Source organism: Chroicocephalus ridibundus, chromosome 1, assembly GCF_963924245.1.
Source record: "Chroicocephalus ridibundus chromosome 1, bChrRid1.1, whole genome shotgun sequence".
NCBI lineage: Eukaryota > Metazoa > Chordata > Aves > Charadriiformes > Laridae > Chroicocephalus > Chroicocephalus ridibundus.
In genome coordinates this window covers 73,942,051-73,961,834 of record NC_086284.1, presented here as the reverse complement: position 1 = coordinate 73,961,834, position 19,784 = coordinate 73,942,051, and the positions used below count along the sequence as shown (strand labels likewise).

The 19,784-nt window shown below is 43.2% G+C and overlaps 3 protein-coding genes across 3 annotated transcripts; 2 read left to right on the top strand and 1 right to left on the bottom strand.

The window, feature by feature from the left end:
- The first annotated feature begins 4,920 nt into the window (after positions 1-4,920).
- Positions 4,921-6,800, top strand: LIPT1 (lipoyltransferase 1). Its single transcript, XM_063348986.1, has 2 exons — positions 4,921-5,058; positions 5,318-6,800. Exon 2 carries the CDS (start codon positions 5,597-5,599, stop codon positions 6,716-6,718), a length of 1,122 nt encoding a protein of 373 aa, XP_063205056.1. The 5' UTR covers positions 4,921-5,058; positions 5,318-5,596; the 3' UTR covers positions 6,719-6,800.
- A 2,836-nt stretch (positions 6,801-9,636) lies between these two features.
- Positions 9,637-14,818, bottom strand: MITD1 (microtubule interacting and trafficking domain containing 1). Its single transcript, XM_063339653.1, has 7 exons — positions 14,537-14,818; positions 14,138-14,239; positions 12,984-13,120; positions 12,815-12,901; positions 12,024-12,139; positions 11,627-11,687; positions 9,637-11,539 (listed from the first exon to the last, which is right to left on the bottom strand). Exons 1-7 carry the CDS (start codon positions 14,688-14,690, stop codon positions 11,444-11,446), a joined length of 753 nt encoding a protein of 250 aa, XP_063195723.1. The 5' UTR covers positions 14,691-14,818; the 3' UTR covers positions 9,637-11,443.
- MRPL30 (mitochondrial ribosomal protein L30) lies at positions 14,722-18,660 on the top strand. Its single transcript, XM_063339707.1, is given in 5 exon segments — positions 14,722-14,901; positions 15,602-15,682; positions 17,312-17,458; positions 18,311-18,384; positions 18,473-18,660. Coding segments are annotated over 5 exon segments (615 nt in total). The 3' UTR covers positions 18,606-18,660.
- Positions 18,661-19,784: the final 1,124 nt, after the last annotated feature.

Genomic DNA, 19,784 nt, shown 5'->3' with positions numbered 1-19,784 from the left:
TGAAAAATCACATTCAGAAAGGTTATTATTTAGATCCACATAGAATATGGCATTCGTATAGCTTTGCACTACCTCTCCTACATTAACCTCACCCTCCCAAACCTGCAGTTTCCTACATAATGCATCCTCAGTAGGCTGAGTGAAGACAGAAATAAACATGGCACGTACACTTTATCCATTGAGAAAGTATCAGATACCACACCTGGAAATTTGTGACAAATTAGGCCAGATATAGAAACATTATAGTTTGTTCCAAATTACATCGATTGTTGGGGCTAGGGCAGGCATCAAGGAGGTGTTTCTGTCGCAGAATGCATGGCCTGTTTAAGGAGTCAGAAGGGCACTAGTCCTGTTAGCCAACATAACATGGCAGAGATGTTTTCTTGTGTTGGTGTTAATTTGGTAGACTTGCCCCTTTCCTGTGTTTCCAGCAGAGAAATCCAAATAATTATTTTAACTTCATTATTAGAGTAGTCACTGAGCTGTCTGATGGGAAATTCAAGCAGTTTCCATTGACAGCTATTTGAATACAGTACAATATGAATGCAGAATTGCTGAGCCATCACACTTGAAGCCACAGCAACAGTGTAAGTCTGGCTTACTTAGTGGCCCATGAAAAACAAAGACCTCCAATTGTTACCAGGAGGTCTTTGTTCTAAGGACTGACAGAAAATGGGGGAAAATCTCTCTAAAATGAGTTGGGAGAATGTTACATTTCTAAAGACTTTTAAAACGTCAAGATTTATGATGGGAACAGCAGACCTGAGGTGACCAGAGTACCTCTTACTGTGGAAGTCCAGTTGACAAGCTGGATATTTAAAGTCAAATCTAGAAAGGTGTTAGTTGGGTCCGCAGGGAAGAAGATGGAGGCGTTGTTATGATTTTGTTCAACCGCCTTTCTGCTAACACGAGCTGCCTTCTTCCCTCTTGCCCCAGCCACATCTTCATGCATAATTCAGCTCCTGCTAGAGCAAATGAGGAAAGTAATAAATCCTCTTTAGGCTGCTGCTCGCGGCTCTGTGAAAATTAACATTGGTTAGATTTGGGGTTACTGCACGCAGAGACTGAATCCAGAGTTGCATTTCTGAGAGAAATAACTGGAATAAGTATCCCTAAGGCAGTTTTTGCTGGATCCTACCAAAGACTGACTCTATATTCTGATTTTCTCTGTCATGATCTTCTGCTGGCTTATAATGTAACGTAATCCTGTTTATAAATTCATACTTTTTGCTTATTGACAGAATTAGAAACATTCTGTCTCATTATCTTGCTGCATTTGTCTTCAGCAATAGCCACTTTTCAAGAGAGGTATTTACTGTTGCATGTCTATTATATCCTTCAGCACATCAGAAACAGACCCATGACTTGTTTACCTGTCCACCTAGTATTCTGCAGACTTTACATTTCTAGCAAGTTCTGGTTCTAATTAAAGGAACAGAATCGCCTTGGTTAGGCCCACAGTTTCCAAGTTGGAAAAACAGAGTCTAACAGCCCACAGTATCTTTTTAGTGACACCCCGTGGCAAAACGACACGTTGCAAATCTCCACATTGGAAACAAATTAGCCCAGCATTTTTGTGTTTTAGCAAGGTCAGGAGTCCCACAAGATGCGTTTCTTTTCCTCCGACCACCGTTAAAGTGCCCAGGTTCACTTTTGCATTCTGCCAACTGCCTCAAAAGTTGATTTTCCAATATTTGGAACACTAAATAAGCACATTTTTATGGACAAATACCATGTGATTTTTATCCTATGCATTACAGAATAGTTCACCCCCATGAACAGTTGTCACCAGTCTAGTTTAGCAACAAGTTATGCCCATTTCGAACTGCTTAAAAGAATTACTTTTTTTTTTTTAATGTGACAATACAACATGCCAAGTGCTGGGACACGTCACATCAGGCTCCTTTTAGATTCCGTTTCTCCTACTGATGGCCACCAGCACGCATCTGGTGATGGTTTGTTACTTTTTGCTTGCCCTGCTAGACCCACATATTTCTTTTAAGAGTTTGGTAAAGAACTGTCTTGCTCTCAATGATCCAGTTCTTCAGTAGGAAACAACCCCAAACTCACACTGTTAATGTCTGAAGCCTTTCACTCTTTATCCACCTTCTTTTCCCCTTCACCTTTCAGGGAATATAGCTATTCTAGTACTGCTTCTTCAATCAGGAGGTAAAGGCAATTCAGGCCTCATCATAAACAGTTTTCTTTATTGGTAAAGCAAACATATGAACACCTCGTATCCAAACCCAAATTGCATCCTCAAATAATTTCACTGTTTCACCTAAATTTTGATTTGGTGTTTCTTCCTAAACCACCTCTTCCTAAGAACTAGAAAGAAGAAAAATTACCACTAACTGTTCGTCTTCAAGAGGACTAGTCTATGTGAAGTATCACAATCCACTGTCCCACCCTTTTTCTTTATAATTCCTTTGTGTCTTCACACTCCAATATTGAGGAGGAATGAGAAATAAAAGCATGCAAGGTATCCTTTATGAATACATGTACACCAGCGAGAGGTATATAGCACATATTTGCCCATGTAGATGCTACTGCAGATAAAAACTTCAACTAGTAGTGCTGAGCATCGGCTCATGGCGTAAATTTAAATACAGACAACAGCACTTGAAGAACAGTTATAGCTAAGGTCTGGTAGACTTTAAGAATGGCTTAAATCAATGCAAATCTGAAGACAATCTGCTGCATGCAGTACATCTTTAATTATCTAGTCTTCGTCCATTTCCAGCTGGTTACTGGATTATGCTACCAACGTTTAGTTTCTGTATCTCCATGAATGGCATGGATAGTTTCTATGTATTTGTCGAGCCTCTGTGCATTTGTGTTAACTCGTTCCGTCTCCCTTTGAACTCACAAGAGCTTCTACCATCCAGAACATCCCATGGTGAGGAACTGCACAGCTGGGTCTTGCATGAAGAATCATCCGTTTTATCTGTTGTGCATCTGCCTCTTGCTGGCATGACCCGATGCTTCCCAGTTACCGTGTTGGGAGAGGCAGTGAAGATCAATACCAACCTACTTTCTTTAATATCACTTACCATTTTACAATCTCTTCCCATAGGAGGTTTGTTTTGAGGGTTAGCTTGTTGTGGTGGTTTGTTTGTTTGGTTGGTTTTTTTGTTGTTTTTATTTTATTTTATTTTACTGGGCTAGAGAGACTTAACTTACTCAGCTGCACGTTGCACAGCAACTGATCATTCTCACTCCTTCTCAGCCTCCCCCAGCTGCACCATTATTGTTTGAGACAACTTTTCATCTGAAAAAGCCATGAAATTGATCGGTAATCTAAGAAAATATTGCTGTGTTTAATAATAATAATTGGGAAGCTTAGAGGTCATCTTGTATTGCCAAAGCAACTTTTTAACTGAACTTAGCCAATCTCTAATGACTTTTAAGTATTTTCAAAATCTCCTCAAGGTTTATAAACTTTCTTCAAGAATTAAGTTTAAAAAGTCTTTTTTGAAAATAAAAAAAAGTCTTTCCGTAGTGTAGATAAGTGTTTGAAGGTGTCTGAAACGAAATTTCAATTCCTGCTAAAGCCAAAAGAAACCCCAAAGAAACCTCAAACAGTTAACTGAATGGAAGAATGAATTCAACCTCAAAAGAAGAGAGGAGCACTTCTACCATATAGACAAGCTGAGAAGAAACCACAGCACCATTATGATTGTAGTAGGTTGCCTGCACAGAAGCTCCAATTTCTAAAAACTTAGCCAACGACAGTACTGAGATAATGCAAATACCAATATCTCATTTTATTCAGATTGAGCCTATAAAAAGAGGAGATTTTTATTTTCATCAGCCATCGACAGAAGGAATTATAACAAACCTTCTAACTGCATGACTTAATTGATATTGAGGTAGAACTCAGCAGATGCAAGTATCTTGATGGCAAATAACTTTAAACTACAGAGCTATTGAAATCGATTGTCTTGGACTTCTTTCTCCGCTTGAAATATTTCTATCTTGATGATTTAAAATAATTTTTTTAAGCAGGGGAGAAACCGATTGTTTAAACAGAGATGAGAAAAAGAGGTTTCACAGCAAGCCTACCAGCAAGCAACAGTAAGGATCTGTTGCTATGTGTTACGTGTATCTAACACATGAAGCGTTTTCAGGTGAAGGCGATTTCCACATTTCTGAGTCGTCCTTTATTTCTCTTTTGAGAGCCCTGGCCGTGGTGTCAGCAGTGGCTCCTCACTGTGCTGCCACCCGCTCCCCTTGGTGAAGGCAAAGCAGAGAAGATGCTGCTAAGGAAGAAAAGGCCTTGGGCAATCAAAGAAAATAAGTGTGTTGAATCGGCCTGTAGATAGCAAAAAAAGACACAAGGAACCTAACTCGGGAAAACTGAGGCATTCTGTTAAAACTGCAACCTTTGCTGGTTGTTGCAAAGCGTTGAAAATAAAAAGTATGTGTCCTTTAGGTGAACTTAGCTCATTCTAACGTGAAAACCACACCTCCAAATCTTAAGCTATACGCCTCCTAGATGAGACCCCACTGAGCAAGCGTAGTAATTTGCGAGTGTACTATACCTTTAATTTGAAGCGAGAGTACAAGCAGCCAACAGGAGCTTATTGTGAAATCGCGAGATAAGTACAGTGTGCCGGTTAGTGGGTTTTTGTAAAATATAACAGCTTACGAAGTATAAGCTAAGGCGTGCCAGCTTTGCGGACGAACCACCTGGCACCCACCTCTGCGCAGAAATGAAATAAACAAATATCTCGCCTCGCTGTGTGGACCAGCTCTTTGCACACCCGGTAACGAACGCAGATTTGGGACAACACCGCTTCCAACCCCGCGCCATCAGAGGCGCGATCTATCCTCTCCTCTCCTCCCCGACCCACTCACACACCGGGGGCCGCCCCCGGCACCTCTGACCGCGGGAAGCGGAAGGCGCCGGCGCCGCCTCGTCCCTCCCCTCCCTGAGTTACCGGCGGCTGCGGGGCGGGAGGACGGGGCTGCCGCCCCGAGCGGGGGGTGGGTCAGCGTGGAAGGAACGCCTGCGCCCGCAGCGGAACGGCGCCCGGGACGGCGGTAGCGGCTGCGGTGAGTCCGCGGGGCTCGGCCGGCCTTTCGTTAGGGCGCTGCGGGCGCCGCGGCAGCGAGCCCCGCGCCTGGCCGGCTCCTCGCTGAGCCCGCAAGTTCGTGAACTTGTTGCGCCCCCTTTTTCTTCTCAGAACAACGTAAAAAAAACCTGGATCGCTAAAACTAACCAAAATACACAAAGTAAAATTGTATTAGCATGGCTCTATTGAGCGAGGGGAAAATACACAGTTTAATTCCATTTCTTCCTTTGGCCTTTTAGGCATTAAGGACTGCGAGGAGAAGTCGCTCTGACAACCCCAGCTCTTACGTTAAGCGCTCGTCAGGGTTTGAACTTGAATGGCATCACTAGCTTCAGGAGGAGAAACGTGCCTTGTCACTCGCACCAGCTGGGGAGCATTGCTGCTTTGGGAAGAGCGTGACTGTATCATGACTGCCACTAGCAATTTTCATTCCTGTCACAACAACAGGTTGCGCATTTGCCACATTCAGCTTTACCAGATCAAGTGTTCCTTCCATCTACTGTCCAGTTATTAAAAACATGGTACTCCAGGCATCATTAAAGAACTGCCTTCAGCTATCCTGCATCCTCAGGACTCCAAAAGTTGGCTTCAGGAGCACAACTAGCGGAAGCCTCATTATCCAGTCTACTTCTGATGATGTTTACCAAAATCTAGCTGTGGAAGACTGGATCCATGACCACATGAATTTAGAGAACCGGCAGGTCCTTTTCCTCTGGAGAAATTCCCCTGCTGTGGTAATAGGGAGACATCAGAATCCCTGGCAGGAATGCAACCTCAGGCTATTGCGGCAAAAAAATATAAAACTAGCCAGGAGGAGAAGTGGAGGAGGGACAGTTTACCATGACTTAGGCAATATCAATTTGACTTTCTTTACATCCAAAAAAAAATACGAACGAATGGAAAACCTGAAACTGGTTGTGAAGGCACTGAAAGCCTTGCGCCCCCAATTAGATGTACACGTCACTGACAGGTATGATATCTTGCTAGATAGACATTACAAAATCTCAGGTACTGCTGCAAAGCTGGGACGGACAACTGCTTATCACCACTGTACCTTACTCTGTAGTGCAGATAAGTTTGTTTTATCATCTGTGCTAAAAAGTCCTTATAAAGGGATAAAAAGCAATGCCACTCCTAGCGTGCCCGCCTCAGTGAAAAATCTCTTTGAAGAGGATCCTAGTTTAACTTGTGAGATGCTCCTGGATGCCATTGCTGAAGAATATGCTACACAACACCAAACAGATCATCACATCACCTTAATAAATCCCGCTGATGAGACTGTGCTTCCTGGAATTAATAATAAAACTAAAGAACTACAAACCTGGGAATGGGTGTATGGAAAGACACCCAAGTTCAGCGTTAGCACTTGTTTTAACATGGTCTACAAAGATTCTGTTCTTGATGTTAAAGTAGATATGGATGTAAAGCATGGAAGGATTGAAGTCTGTAACATTGATCTGCCGGAGCAGTGGCTGCCACCAGCAGTGTGCAGTGAACTGGTGAAGAGCCTTACTGGCAGTAAGTTTTGCCCAAATGAAACCACTACGCTAGCAGCAACATTACTAAGAGTGTGTCCACAAGATGCTGAGTTGCAGAGCAGGTGGAACCTGCTATGTGAGAATATGATAATGTTAATGTGACTTCCATTTTGAAAATGTAAGTTAAACTCCTGCTGCTCTTTAATTTATTGAAAACAAAATTAAAACATCGATTTCTACAAGATGAATATTTCTCTTATTAGTCATGTAAGGGTGTAAGCCACTGCAACAGGCTGCAGCCCTGTATCACTCCGTGCTGACAGACATCAGCGCTGCTTACACGAGGGAATATGGTGGAGGCACCCCAACTGGCTCTGTAGCAGAGAAGGTACAAATGGCTACCACAGATGGGATGGGGTAGATGCCACTGCGCTGCTGCCCTGCATCCCCTGGGCTGCATCCTGCTCTCTGCAGATAGTAGCTCAAACGCCAGATCTCAGCCCTGGAGCTCTGTGGAGGGGGATCTCCCCCTGGTTTCTGGTTGAAAGTCCTTTCTTGCAGAGTGGTGGTGACCCTCTGCCTCCGCTGTACCAACATGGTGGTAAACTAAGCTCACCACTGTGTAGTGAATCAGTCACGCAGCTCCACCCTGGATTAGGGCTTTTGTCCATGGATGCGCAAAAGCTGGGGAAGGATTAGGAAGTTCATTGTGGGGGTTTATGTGATGAGGGCAGTAGAGGCTAACTGGGACAGAGGATATACGTGCCTCCTTTGTACCTGCACTGCCTGGCACAAAGCTGGGAGTCGCTGCTGCCATAGGTACTGGTATCTAAGATAAAAGTGGGAATACTTTGCATTAGGAAAGACACTTGCAAATACAGATCTAGGAGAAGGAGGTTCCTTACGTTACTACCTAGGAGAAAATCTGCTAATGAAAGGCAATAAGGAACTGAAAATGACAGTTTTCATGTTAAAAATAATAGCTCAATATAAAGTGACATTAAGAAAGAAAGGTTCAAGATACATTTCGTTGTTGTTGCCAAATAAGCAGAATGCAAGTTTGATCAGGACAGAACAGAAGCAGTTTATTGCTACAGGAGAGAACCCAGCGTGGCAGTGACAAACTCCCCTGATGTGAACTCTGCACAAAGGAGGCAGTTACAGAGTTTATATACCTTTATGTTATACAACTCTTTCTTCACCAAACTGCCCCTGAGTAGTAGAGTTAGTTAAATTTGAAGTGGGAGGTTCCTCAAGCAAAAAAGCCATAAATTCACCTTGTCGAGGTGTGAGCATGTCAAGGTAAATTCCACGCAGGGCACGATATATGGCACAATAAGAGTCTTCTCCCAGAAGGTTAACTGGGGTGGTAGGACTTCAAAGGAAAGCATAGTATCCAGAAATGACGCGGATAGTTACAGACAAAGGGCTTGTTACTGGATGACATATGGGTTGTTCTGAAATACCAACAGCGTTTACTACTTCTGGAAGTAAGGGAACTGCAGGAAAATCAGAGGGACATAAAGTAGATTGAGAAACACCAGTATCAATTAGGCAAGAAACAATCTTGCTGTTAATAGGGCAAGAAAAATAAGGTCCAGTCTGGCCTAAAGGAAGTAAAGGAGCAATTATGTCTACGTCCTTGGGGCTATCCTAATCATGTTTCAGAGGCTGTGGCATGAAGGAAGAGTTGGATAGAAAGTTAGGATGACTGAATCCTGCTGGACTTAAAAGACTTATGATTAGGTCTGTAAGGACATTCTGACTTCCAGCGTCCTTGTCCATACAGACGGCCCTCGGCTGAAGCTCCAGTAGGGATTTCAAAAGGTCACTTACCTAGTGGCACCAAGGAGGTTTCGGCAGGCATCAGTCTGTGGTCCTCCCAGGCGAAGCAGAACATGTGAATCCAAGCCACGGCACCAAATTCTGTCACAGAATAACTGGAATGCAATTTTGATCATGTCAAAACATCAGCAGTTTATTGCTATAGGAGAGACCAGAGAGCAGCAGAGAGACAGCCTTTGCTTATAAGAACTATGCCCAATGAGGCAGTTTATATACTACAAGGTTATACAACTCATTCTTCACCAAACTGTCAGATAAGCAGGTTGTGGTAAGCAGCGACTGAAATTCTTCAAATAAGGAGGCTTCAGACAGTCAGATTAGGAAGCGCTAGGCAGTATATCCTTTCGTGAATACTTCAGTCTTTTGCTATTTAAATTGTGCAGACAAGACCATTAGCAGCAAATATTTCTTAACAAGTGAGGCCTGCAAAGGCCTATGAGGTGTTACTATGTTACTTGCACACTGCCATTTTTAAAAGATAGCAATCCCAGGAGGAAATCACAGCACAGAAGCCACCTACCTTTAGCTACGGAGGGCTGTCAATGGGGGTGAATCCAGCCCTTGGCTAGGACTCGCAGTCACACTGTAGGACTGAATGACACTCAGCTGGCTCCAGACGGGGTGGTGGCTTAAACTCATCTCCGCAGATGATGTCAGGAGGGACAGTTCTGCCTGCACAATCCAGGTGATGACCTGACTATGTATGGGTTGAGTGACAGCACTGAAGAGCATGGCCTGGAGTCAGTAAAATGGTTGCTGAACCGTACTCTTAGATTTCTCTGATAATTTTTTTTTTCCCATTCACTGATGCCCATTCCTCTTCACACAGGGTGTTCCTACTGACAGAGAAAGGAACTATTCAGAGATAAAGCGCTTATAGGTAAAAAATTGCAGGGCAGTGCCAACTGGTGTGTCACTAAAGGCTTACTTATACATATATTGCATACCCACAGGAATCACAAGGAAATCTGTAGTCTTAGCTAGTGAATTGTATTCTAATTAGAAAACAGAAAAAGTTCTAGCAATGAACAGGCAAAAGAGGGAAGATGATGCTTACCTCTCGACGTATTTGTAGACGACCACATCATAGGGGCTTACTGCTAGAACAGCGAGGCGTATTGTATTACAGGATGCAGAAAACAAAGATTTGTATTTACTTTCCAAATACTAAAATTTAAAGTTGATCTAAAATATTTAAGGTGGCTTTTCATTTTGTCCCTGTATGTTTGAAGTTGCTGGACTAGGTTAAAAGATACAAAGCTTCACGTTTCAGAAGCTCACTGTAAGTGAACCTTCTCCCAGACATGGCTGATCTATAAGGTATTACCCAGCTTCCTTGAATTACCCCGTGTAGCGCAGAGAAGAATTCAAACAGATGACTAAAACTACAAATAATAAAAAATAACCTTTATTTCCATTAAAAATAGGAATGTATTATACACAACTGAATAAAATTGACAACAGTGACTAGAAACCTAGTATCACAGCAGCAAGCCAGGGAGCTTCCACAGAGTGCCTGTGGGGATCAACTGGTGGCATACAGCTTCTGTGGCACATATGTTATTCTTATTGCTGACGTAACACCGAAAAGCTGCGAAATTATTATGCAAAAGGATAAAGGCGGCAGACCACTGGCAAATTGTGACCCAGAGAACAAGGCAAAGACCAGCTCTGTTTCTTCTTGACAGCTGTGGAATAGATTTGTTGTATTAGAGGCAAAAGAATAGCAGCATTAGATGACAGAAGGTGAAAAAAGAATAAAGCAAATTAAAAAAAATTATAATGGAATACACCGGCTATCAGGAAAAAGAAACATAGGAGAGAAAGTTCTAACAATAAACATCCTACTATATGCAGGCATATTGTATTACAAGATGCAGAAAGCATAAGGCACCTATCAGTCCTGAGGCTGAAAAGATTTTGATGGGACCTGAAAAAGAAGCCTGTCTATTCTTCGTATCAGAATATACGATTTTGCTGGATTCTTGCTGACAGTGATCAAGAACTTTTGTATAAGAAGAAAAAGAAGCAGCAGCTCAGGTGATACTTTCCGGTTTACAAAGAATGAAAGAAAGACAAGAAAAAACTTTGTCTTTTTTCCAATTAGCATATTCCTTAGAATCATTATCACCAAGAAAGTTTCAGGGTATCCAACGCCTGGAAGAATTTAAAAATGAATTATTATTTTTTTAGGGGACAATCTTAGTAGCAAGGAAATAGCTTACTGCAGTTGAGACTGGCATGACCAGCTGGAAGGACATTAAATTTGCGAGTCAGGGAAAAAAACTGGGAGAGGATCATACAACCTTTCCACACCTGGTTGCAAAGGGTGGAAATCAGGTATGTGACATACATCATGGAATAAAAAAACAGATAGGACTGTCAGGAAAAGAATACAGCTGTCTGCATCCTTTCCATCCCAAAATCCATCACACAGAGACACATAAGATGATCCTGAAATGTCTGTATACTGAACACTACAAAGTTTATAAACAAGGAGCTTGGAAAATTGAATGTTAGATTTGGGGTTACTATTAAAGTCTGTGAAATCAGGTATTATGGGATTGACCAAAACACAGCAGAACAGTAGTCATGATTAGAATACAGGAATTAAAGGAAATAAATAAGGCTGCTTATAAAAGAGGACATGTGGCAGCCCAGCCTCAAATCTTTGTGAGGTGGTCAATTAAAGATATAAAACCAAAAATTTGCTCAGGACAAAATTAATAGTAAAAATAGAAATGACAGTAAAGAGGTCTTTGAGAGACAGTATTGAGGGTCTGTTATGAAATCAAGATCAAATCTAGACATGGATGGTACTAATTAAGATTACGGGAGAAGTACAATGGAAGAATTGTACAGTTGCATTTTCTCAGACTGAAAAGCCTCAAATATTCTTAAATCTATAGATAATAAAAAGCTGTGTTAGATTAAGTACTTAGAAGAGTTGCTTCTGAGGGTAGACAGTTGGACTCAAGCAGCATCTTCCAGTCTTACATTTTTATGCTTATAAAAACACTCATTAAAAGCAGTCATATCTGATCACATTTTCTTTGTATGTTTAGTATGAAAGACATCCACTGTTGTTTCATGACAAGGTCGCAAGTCAAAGTCACAGTATCCAATGCTGAAACGACCCTGCAGAAATAAACAGAATCGACATGGTGAACGCAGAAGGAGCTCTTCTACAGTATGAGTTAATTAAAGAGGTCAAAGCATTCATACCTGTGGTTTCTTAAAATAGTCAAGACCCCTTCCAATCTTAATCATCCATCCATTGTTGAATCTGTTTTAAAAATTCAAAAATTTGAATACTATGAGTATGTTGAATAAAAAAAATAGTTATATCCACATGGCGCACAAGCTCCTTGTTTCAATCACAATTATTTCCTAGTGTAGGTGATACCTGTATGAACCATGGAAGACACTGTTCTGTATAAAGAGACATCTACTATTACGTTCATGCTTAGCACACATGAAACTATGGAGGGCCAATTTTATCCCATGAGGGCCACTGCCTTCCACTTTGTTAACAACAGCTGTAATTAGAAATTGTCTCAAAAGTTAGGGTTAAGTAGTTTGACTTCAAATAAGTCATTCACTGTTTTCTTATATTACCCACCTAATTTCTCGATCATGTATTGAAGATGAGAATGCAATAGTCAGTGTTACTCCATAATTCCTCAATGATTGTTGTATTTCTTCCAAGCCATTTATCTGCTGATTCCTCCCACTACCCTGTTAAAGGTAAAAATAACATGGTGGGTTTTTTTTTTAACCCTATATTCTACTTGTGGTCACCTCTTCCTAAACTCATCATCAAAACCTTTTTAGTAGTAACTTAAACCAAAAGAAAGTAACTTGGATGAAGGCAGATTTGCAGTTTCAAAGACAGGATAAAGGGCAGACAGATTACAGATACACTTGCTAAGGACTGTGGAGGAGGAGCTCCCTCTCAGCCCTTTGAAACTACATATGAATTGCTATTTGAGCCAAAATAAACACAGTGATAGTCTCAGAGGTTTTAGCTCATCAAAGCCTCTAGAATGACAACTACATACAGCTGTTGGAACAGAAAAAAAACCCATATCTCAATAGATGCTTTGGTTCTGATGACATTTTCCACAACAAAACTTTCACAAAAATATCTTTTCCATTTAAGATTCTGCTTACCAAGAATTTGTTAGAGTTATCAGAAAACTCTGAACTTATAAAGTTACTTATGTTCAACTATCACATTTTTATTTTTCTCTTAATCTGTGTTTTCTGCTGAAGGCATCAGAGCTTCAGTACTAACAAGTACTGGTAAGTAAGAACAAATCTATATTTAAAAATAAATAAATAAATAAATAAATATTTGCATGTGGTATCACCTGAATATGGGGAAACAGAAACCAAAACCTAGACACTTACTTCATCATAGGAAGTGAGGAGGTGGATTGTTTTCACTTTGCACGGCCCCTTAACTAGCATCTCGCAGAATCGTAGGAAGTTATACAACTGCAAAAGTTTTATTTAATTTAGTAACATAGAATTTTTTTACTAGTTACATCTGTATCAGCTACAGTGAATATCTACTTACCTGATGAACATGCCTAATGTATGGGTCCTCCACCCAAACTTCAGAAACAATCTCAGTAAGGTACTCTTGGAAAAGCTTTTCGTAGCCAAAACCTGTAGCATTTTCCTCTATCCTGATTTGCTTATGGTATTTGCCATCTGAAAAGGAAAGAAGTCTCTTTTTTAGTGAAGGTACTGACAGTTTGCCGATGACACCAAGCTGTGTGGTGTGGCTGACATGCTGGGGAGAAGGGATGCCATCCAGAGGGACCTGGACAGGCTTGAGAGGTGGGCCCATGCCAACATCGTGAAGTTCAACCAGGCCAAGTGCAAGGTCCTGCACCTGGGTCACGGCAATCCCAGGCACAAATACAGGCTGGGTGGAGAATCGATTGAGAGCAGCCCTGCTGAGAAGGACTTGTGGGTGTTCATGGATGAGAAGCTCAACAGGAGCTGGTAATGTGTGCGTGCAGCCCAGAAAGCCAACTGTATCCTGGGCTGCATCAAAAGAAGCGTGGCCAGCAGGTCAAGGGAGGTGATTCTGCCCCTCTACTCCACTCTGGGGAGACCCCACCTGGAGTATTGCGTCCAGCTCTGGAGTCCTCAGCACAGGAAGGGCATGGACCTGTTGGAACAGTCCAGAGGAGGGCCACAAAGATGATCAGAGGGCTGGAGCACCTCTCCTATGAGGACAGGCTGAGACAGTTGGGGTTGTTCAGCCTGGAGAAGAGAAGGCTCCGAGGAGACCTTATAGCGGCCTTCCTGTACCTGAAGGGGGCCTGCAGGAGAGATGGGGAGGGACTCTTTATGAGAGAGTGTAGTGACAGGATGAGGGGTAATGGTTTTAAACTGAAAGAGGATAAATTTAGATTAGATATTAGGAAGAAATTCTTTACTGTGAGGGTGCTGAGACACCGGAACAGGTTGCCCAGAGAAGCTGTGGATGCCCCATCCCTGGAGGTGTTCAAGGCCAGGCTGGATGGGGCTTTGAGCAGCCTGGTCTAGTGGGAGGTGTCCCTGCCCAGGGCAGGGGGGTGGCAACTAGATGATCTTTGAAGGTCCCTTCCAACCCAAACCATTCCATGATTCTATGATTCCTGTCTTAACCACCTGGCCTGTAAAATGTTCACATGTCAACAGGTATTTAAATGCAAACGGGTACAACCAGATCCATACCTTGTTTCTCTTTTTCAATGTGCTTTTTAATATCTTCAGCTCTGGTCATGTACTCGGATATCTTCTGTCGGAAACGCTGCTTTTTTGCCTCATCTTTCGTGGCTGTGAATCAAAAGCGCACAGGCCAGTTCTCCTCCAGGCGGGGGGGGACACCTGAGCCCTGCCTGGCCCCCCCCGTCTCCCCGGGGGGACACCGCTAGCTCTCCTCTCCCTCCCCGCGAGGCGACGAGGGACCGGGGCCGGCCGTCGGCACCAAACACGGCTCCTCTCTCCTCAAAACCACCCCCATCTGGCGGCCTCCCACAGACCCGGGGGGTGTTTAACAACCGACCGCCTCAACGGCTACAGTAAACGGCTGACAAAGCGCACCCCCCCGCCCGTTGCCGCCTCGCCCGGTACCTTTCACCACCTGCAGCAGGAGGTCGATGCCCTCCTGGTAACACACCAGCGACTCCTGGAACCGAGACGCCAGGTCCAGCTCTACCGCCCGCTTCACCGTGTCCGCCCCGGCTCGCTCCAGCGCGGCGGTGCCATCGCCCCCCGCCCGCGACATGGGCGCCGCGGGGGGGCCGGGGGGAACGGGGATGGGGCAACGGGAATAGAAACTGAAGCTCAGGAGGAGGAGGAGGAGGAGGAGGGAAGGGGGCTGTGCCTCACTCTTTTCCTTCCGCCGGCACGGAACCGAAGTGCCGTGGCTCTGGTGCCCGGCCGGAAGACTACGCACCGCGATGGCGGCCGTGGGGGGCCCAGCCGCCGCTTGGAAGGTGATGGCTGCGGCCGGGGTTAGGTTCGGGACGCGGCGGCGGGGGGGGGGGGCCTCTCCCGGTGAAGCGGCGAGGGGCGGCGGGGAACGGCCCTGCCAGCGGCCTGGAGCCGCTGCTGAGAGGGGGAAGGAGAGAGCGGGGCGGTTACCGGGGAGAGCGAGGGGCCACGGTTCGCCCTGCTGCCAGCTTCGTCCCCCTCACCCCGGGCGCCATCGCCGCGGCGCCCGACCGGTGCCATCCCTGAGAGGAGAGCGAGGCCGTTGGAAAGGCCGAGGACCCTGAGGGCGCCCGGTGTCATAGAACTATAGAATGGTTTGGGTTGGAAGGGACCTTAAAGATCATCCAGTTCCAACCCCCTGCCATGGGCAGGGACACCTCCCACTAGACCAGGCTGCTCAAAGCCCCATCCAGCCTGGCCTTGAACACCTCCAGGGATGGGGCATCCACAGCTTCCCTGGGCAACCTGTTCCAGTGTCTCACCACCTTCACAGTGAAAAATTTCTTCATTATATCTAATCTAAATCTACCCTCTTCCAGTTTGAAGCGTGTGTGTCAGCACAGTCTGTTCTTCAGCCGCTGGGAGATGTAGTAAACACGGGATACTGTCGTCACCTGGTCTGAATTTGGGTGTCTGTGTAATCTGTTTGCAAGTCTGAACAGAAGGCAAGACCTGACCAGTGATGTCCTGCTCTCTTTGCAGATGCTGGGGAAGAGGATGGAGGGAATGGCATCCGCAGCGTGGGTTCGTTGTCTCTTTACCAGGTCGAGAATTCCAGACTCGGTATGTCCTTCAGTAGTTGAGAAACTGAAAAATAGGTATTAGCCTGCTTAATTCTGTGCTTTCTGTGATATGAGAGATTTCTAGAGATGAGCAGGTTCACAGTGCACTGGATGAAGAACTGGCTGAAGGGCAGGGCCCAAAGGGTTCTAGTGAATCCCCAGGGATACATCTGACTGGTGACCGGTCACCAGTGGTGTTCCTCAGGGCTCAGTCCCAGGGCCAGTTCTGTTCGATATCTTTGTCAGTGATCTGGATGCAGGAGTTGAATGCACCATTAGCAAGTTTGCTGATGATATCAAACCGGGAGGTGCTGTCAACTCTCAAGGAGCAAGAGGGTTTGCAGAGGGATCTAGACAGATTGGAGCATTGAGTAATCATCAATGGCATGACATTTAACAAGAACATGCCAGATTTTGCACCTAGGACAGAGTAATGCTGGGCACAAGTATAAACTGGGAGAGGAGTGTCTGCAGAGCAGCCCTGCAGAAAGGGATCTGGGGGTGCTGGTTGGCAGGAGGCTCAGTAGGAGTCAGCAGTGTGCCCTGGCAGCCAAGAGGGCAAACCACATCCTGGGGTGCATCAAACACAGCATCACCAGCCACTCAAGAGGTGATTATCCCGCTGTATTCAGTGTTGGTGCAGCCTCACCTTGAATATTGTGTGCAGTTCTGGGCCCCACAATTTAAGAAGAATGCAAAGGTCCTTGAGTACATCCAGAGGAGGGCAACAAAGCTGGTGAAAGGGCTGGAAGGAATAACTATGAGCAGCTAAGGACTCTGGACTTGTCTGTTTTGGAGAGAAGGAGGCTGGGGGGGGATCTCGTTGCTCTCTAGACCTTACTGAGAAGGGGAAGAGGAGAGGGGGGTGCTGATCTCTTTTCCCTGGTATCCAGTGACAGGATGCATGGGAATGGTTCAAGGGCGTGCCATGGGAGGTTTAGACCAGACATTATGAGCATTTCCTTACTGAGAGGGTGGTCAAACACTTGAATGGGCTTCCTGGAGAGGTGGTTGATGCCCCATGCCTATCAGTGTTCAAGAGGCATTTGGACAATGCCCTTAACAACATGCTTTAACTTTTGGTCAGCCGTGAACTGCTCAGGCAGTGGGACTATATCATCATTGTAGGTCCCTTCCACTGATGTATTCTATTCAATAAATAACTAAAATGAAAGAGGTGGGAAGTTTGACTTACATTGTACATTTTTACATTTACATTTTTAGTTTATCTTTTTGCAAGATACCGTCTAGTGTCATTTGATTCTTTTCGTTAAAATCATTCATAAAGCCTGTGGAAAAGCTTACCATTCAGAGGCTAAGCAGAGGTTCTTCAACGAGATACATGTGAATTAAGTGCTGTGCTGGTACAGTATTGTCCATGTATTTCTATGCAGTTATATGGCCAAACTCAAGAGTGAAAATTGTTATAAAAATAAGTTTGACTTAATGTTATAAAAGCTAAATTTGAGGTCACTTGTTGGTGCTTTGATCTTCTGAAAAGAAAGCTAGTTAAACGTGTAAGAATTTTTACCAAAGTCGAAGGATGTTTTAGAGAGTTATTTTGTTAGCTATAGCAGTAATTCAGATATTTAGGAAAAAACCCTCTGTTTTTGTGAACTTCTTATTTTAGGTATTTCAGCCGCGACCTGGAGATCATGAAAAATATGGAGGTGACCCTGAGCAGCCCCACAAAATCCACGTTGTTACTAGAATAAAAAGTGTAGTTGGTCGCCCATATTGGGAAAAGAAGATAATACATGATCTTGGACTCGTAAAAGTATGATTGTTGTTCTTTATATTTATTGTGTACACCAGAAATGTAGAAACATAGGGTAGAATTTAGGTGGTGGCTTTTTTTTAAGGACCTCAATTTTGCAGTTGCAAAATTTGGATTGCTTTACAGCTGCTATACGTGTAATTGAGAAATCGATGATGAGTTTAAGAGCAGAGAGGAACATTAATGTTAAACACTCATTTAGTGGGAATTCAAAATATTGCTGTATGGTATTGCTATGCATGCCTGAAGAGAACCTTACCCTGAGAATTCTGCTAAAGTAATGAAAATAGATTTGTAAATTCATTGAATTCAATATTCTCTGTAGGTCATATTATTCAGCTATTGCAGAAAGGTAAATAAGACTCATTTGTTAATGAAAAGGCTTCCAAATCCCAAAGGGATGATATATTTTCAAACAGAGTTTGTGTCAAAGATGTCAATTGCATCAGGCCAACTGCACATTGTGCAAAAATTTGTCTAGTAAGTGTAATATTACAGAGAAACAATGCTTGCTTGATCAATTTAAGATCTAACTGAAGCAAGCAGTCTTACCCCTAAACATCTATACATCTATGTATATTTCTACCTATAGTATTTTTAACAGTTGGAAGAAATTAGAATATATTGATAACGTAATGGGAATAAAGCTGAAATTGTCCTTTTACTGGAATCAAGAGTTTGATCAAGTTTTGATTTTGTGTTTTTATGTATGTACATGATGCAAAACTTATTTCTCTAAATCTTATCTTTGCAAATATGGTTTATTTTTTTACTGGTAGTGTGAAAAGTTCAGTGAACGGAGATTTGGGGTTTGGCAATGCATTTGTAAAACCTATTCTGTCCTTTATATAGGCACACCAGCCAAGACTGCACAAAAATATCCCTTCTGTGAATTCCAAACTGAAAGTTGTTAAACATCTGATAAGGTTTGTTAACAGCTTGTTTAATTTGGAACACTTAACATAACACTCTTCCAGTCATAGGACTTCACTAAGCAAACTCTTTTGCCTGTAGAATACAGCCACTGAAACTACCTTATGGGTTGCCAACAGAAGAGGAAATGTCGGACACCTTTCTTACGAGCAAGGGAGAGCTTGTCATTAAACGGCATCTGAAACCGGTGGAGCAGAAAGAAATTAAATCATAAGGTGTGCTGGTTGGATTTATATTTTATGAAATAAATAATTTGATTCCCAAGTTAAGAGTTTGTGTATGAAATGTAAGCTTAATTACCCTGTCTGGTATGAGTGGTGGACGTGACACTGATGCTTAAAGAAGGACCACGCGTGTACAGACATAAAATTCAGTGTTGGTAATGTTTGTCTGAAATGTTAAATGAATGGTAGGCTTTCTGTCCTTGTGTTTTAATTTCATGGCTAGATTACTGCAGTTCATGGCTAGCTATTAGAGAACTTTAAAACAAAACCAAAGTCAAATAAGCAGAAAAGTAAGTAGAATAGATCTAACTAATGATGGTGAGGACACTTCCCAGCTAACAGTAAAGGCTTACAATGGTGGTGCATGATTTCATCTTTACTGTGTGAAGGGAGTGGAATTTAAAAGCCCTCTCTTTACCAGTTACCTGAGAATCGACTGTCTTTCTGCTGAGAGTGACATTTGATTGAGGCAGGCATTTGGGGGTGACTTACCTTGGTCATCCAGATCTCATACTTGTTCCTTAGCAAAGAGTCTGTCATCTGGCCTCCTCTGTAGCTTAAAAAGTACCTGAACTCCCTGTTTGGGAGTAAGAGAAGGAGTAATTCACATCTTGGTAGGTTGTATGATTAGTTTTTCAGGAAACATGTTATCTCACTTCATATGTATTTCTTGATCCTAAATGTTTAATAGTAATAGCCTAGGAGCTGCAGTCTGGGTGAAAGTTGATGCTTTTCCTGTTCTAAAATTGCAAACTTTAGAAATCTGGAGATCCTGAACCATACTTCTTTGATGCAAGTTAGTAATTGTGGAATGCAAGCTTATAAAATAACACCTTTTACTGAAGGATCTTGACTAGTACTGTGTATTTTTTATTTACAGTTTTAAGAACTGTGGCCAAAGTTAGAAAGCCACTGCTGTATCAAATGATAAAGTAGTTTTCATTCCAGCAAGCATAAATTCCATAGTTTACTACACTATGAGCCGCTCCCACACGAGACATGCTGTAAAGGAGTTAATCTTAATGACTGCATATTGTGAGAAGATCAGAGGGATGCAGCCACTGAAAATTAATGTTTATCTTTTCTGCATGCTTCCAGAGAAGAGTAAACACTAGTAGGAGTTCAAAGGAATAGACAAATCAGTAGAGGGACATAAAAGGTGGAGACAG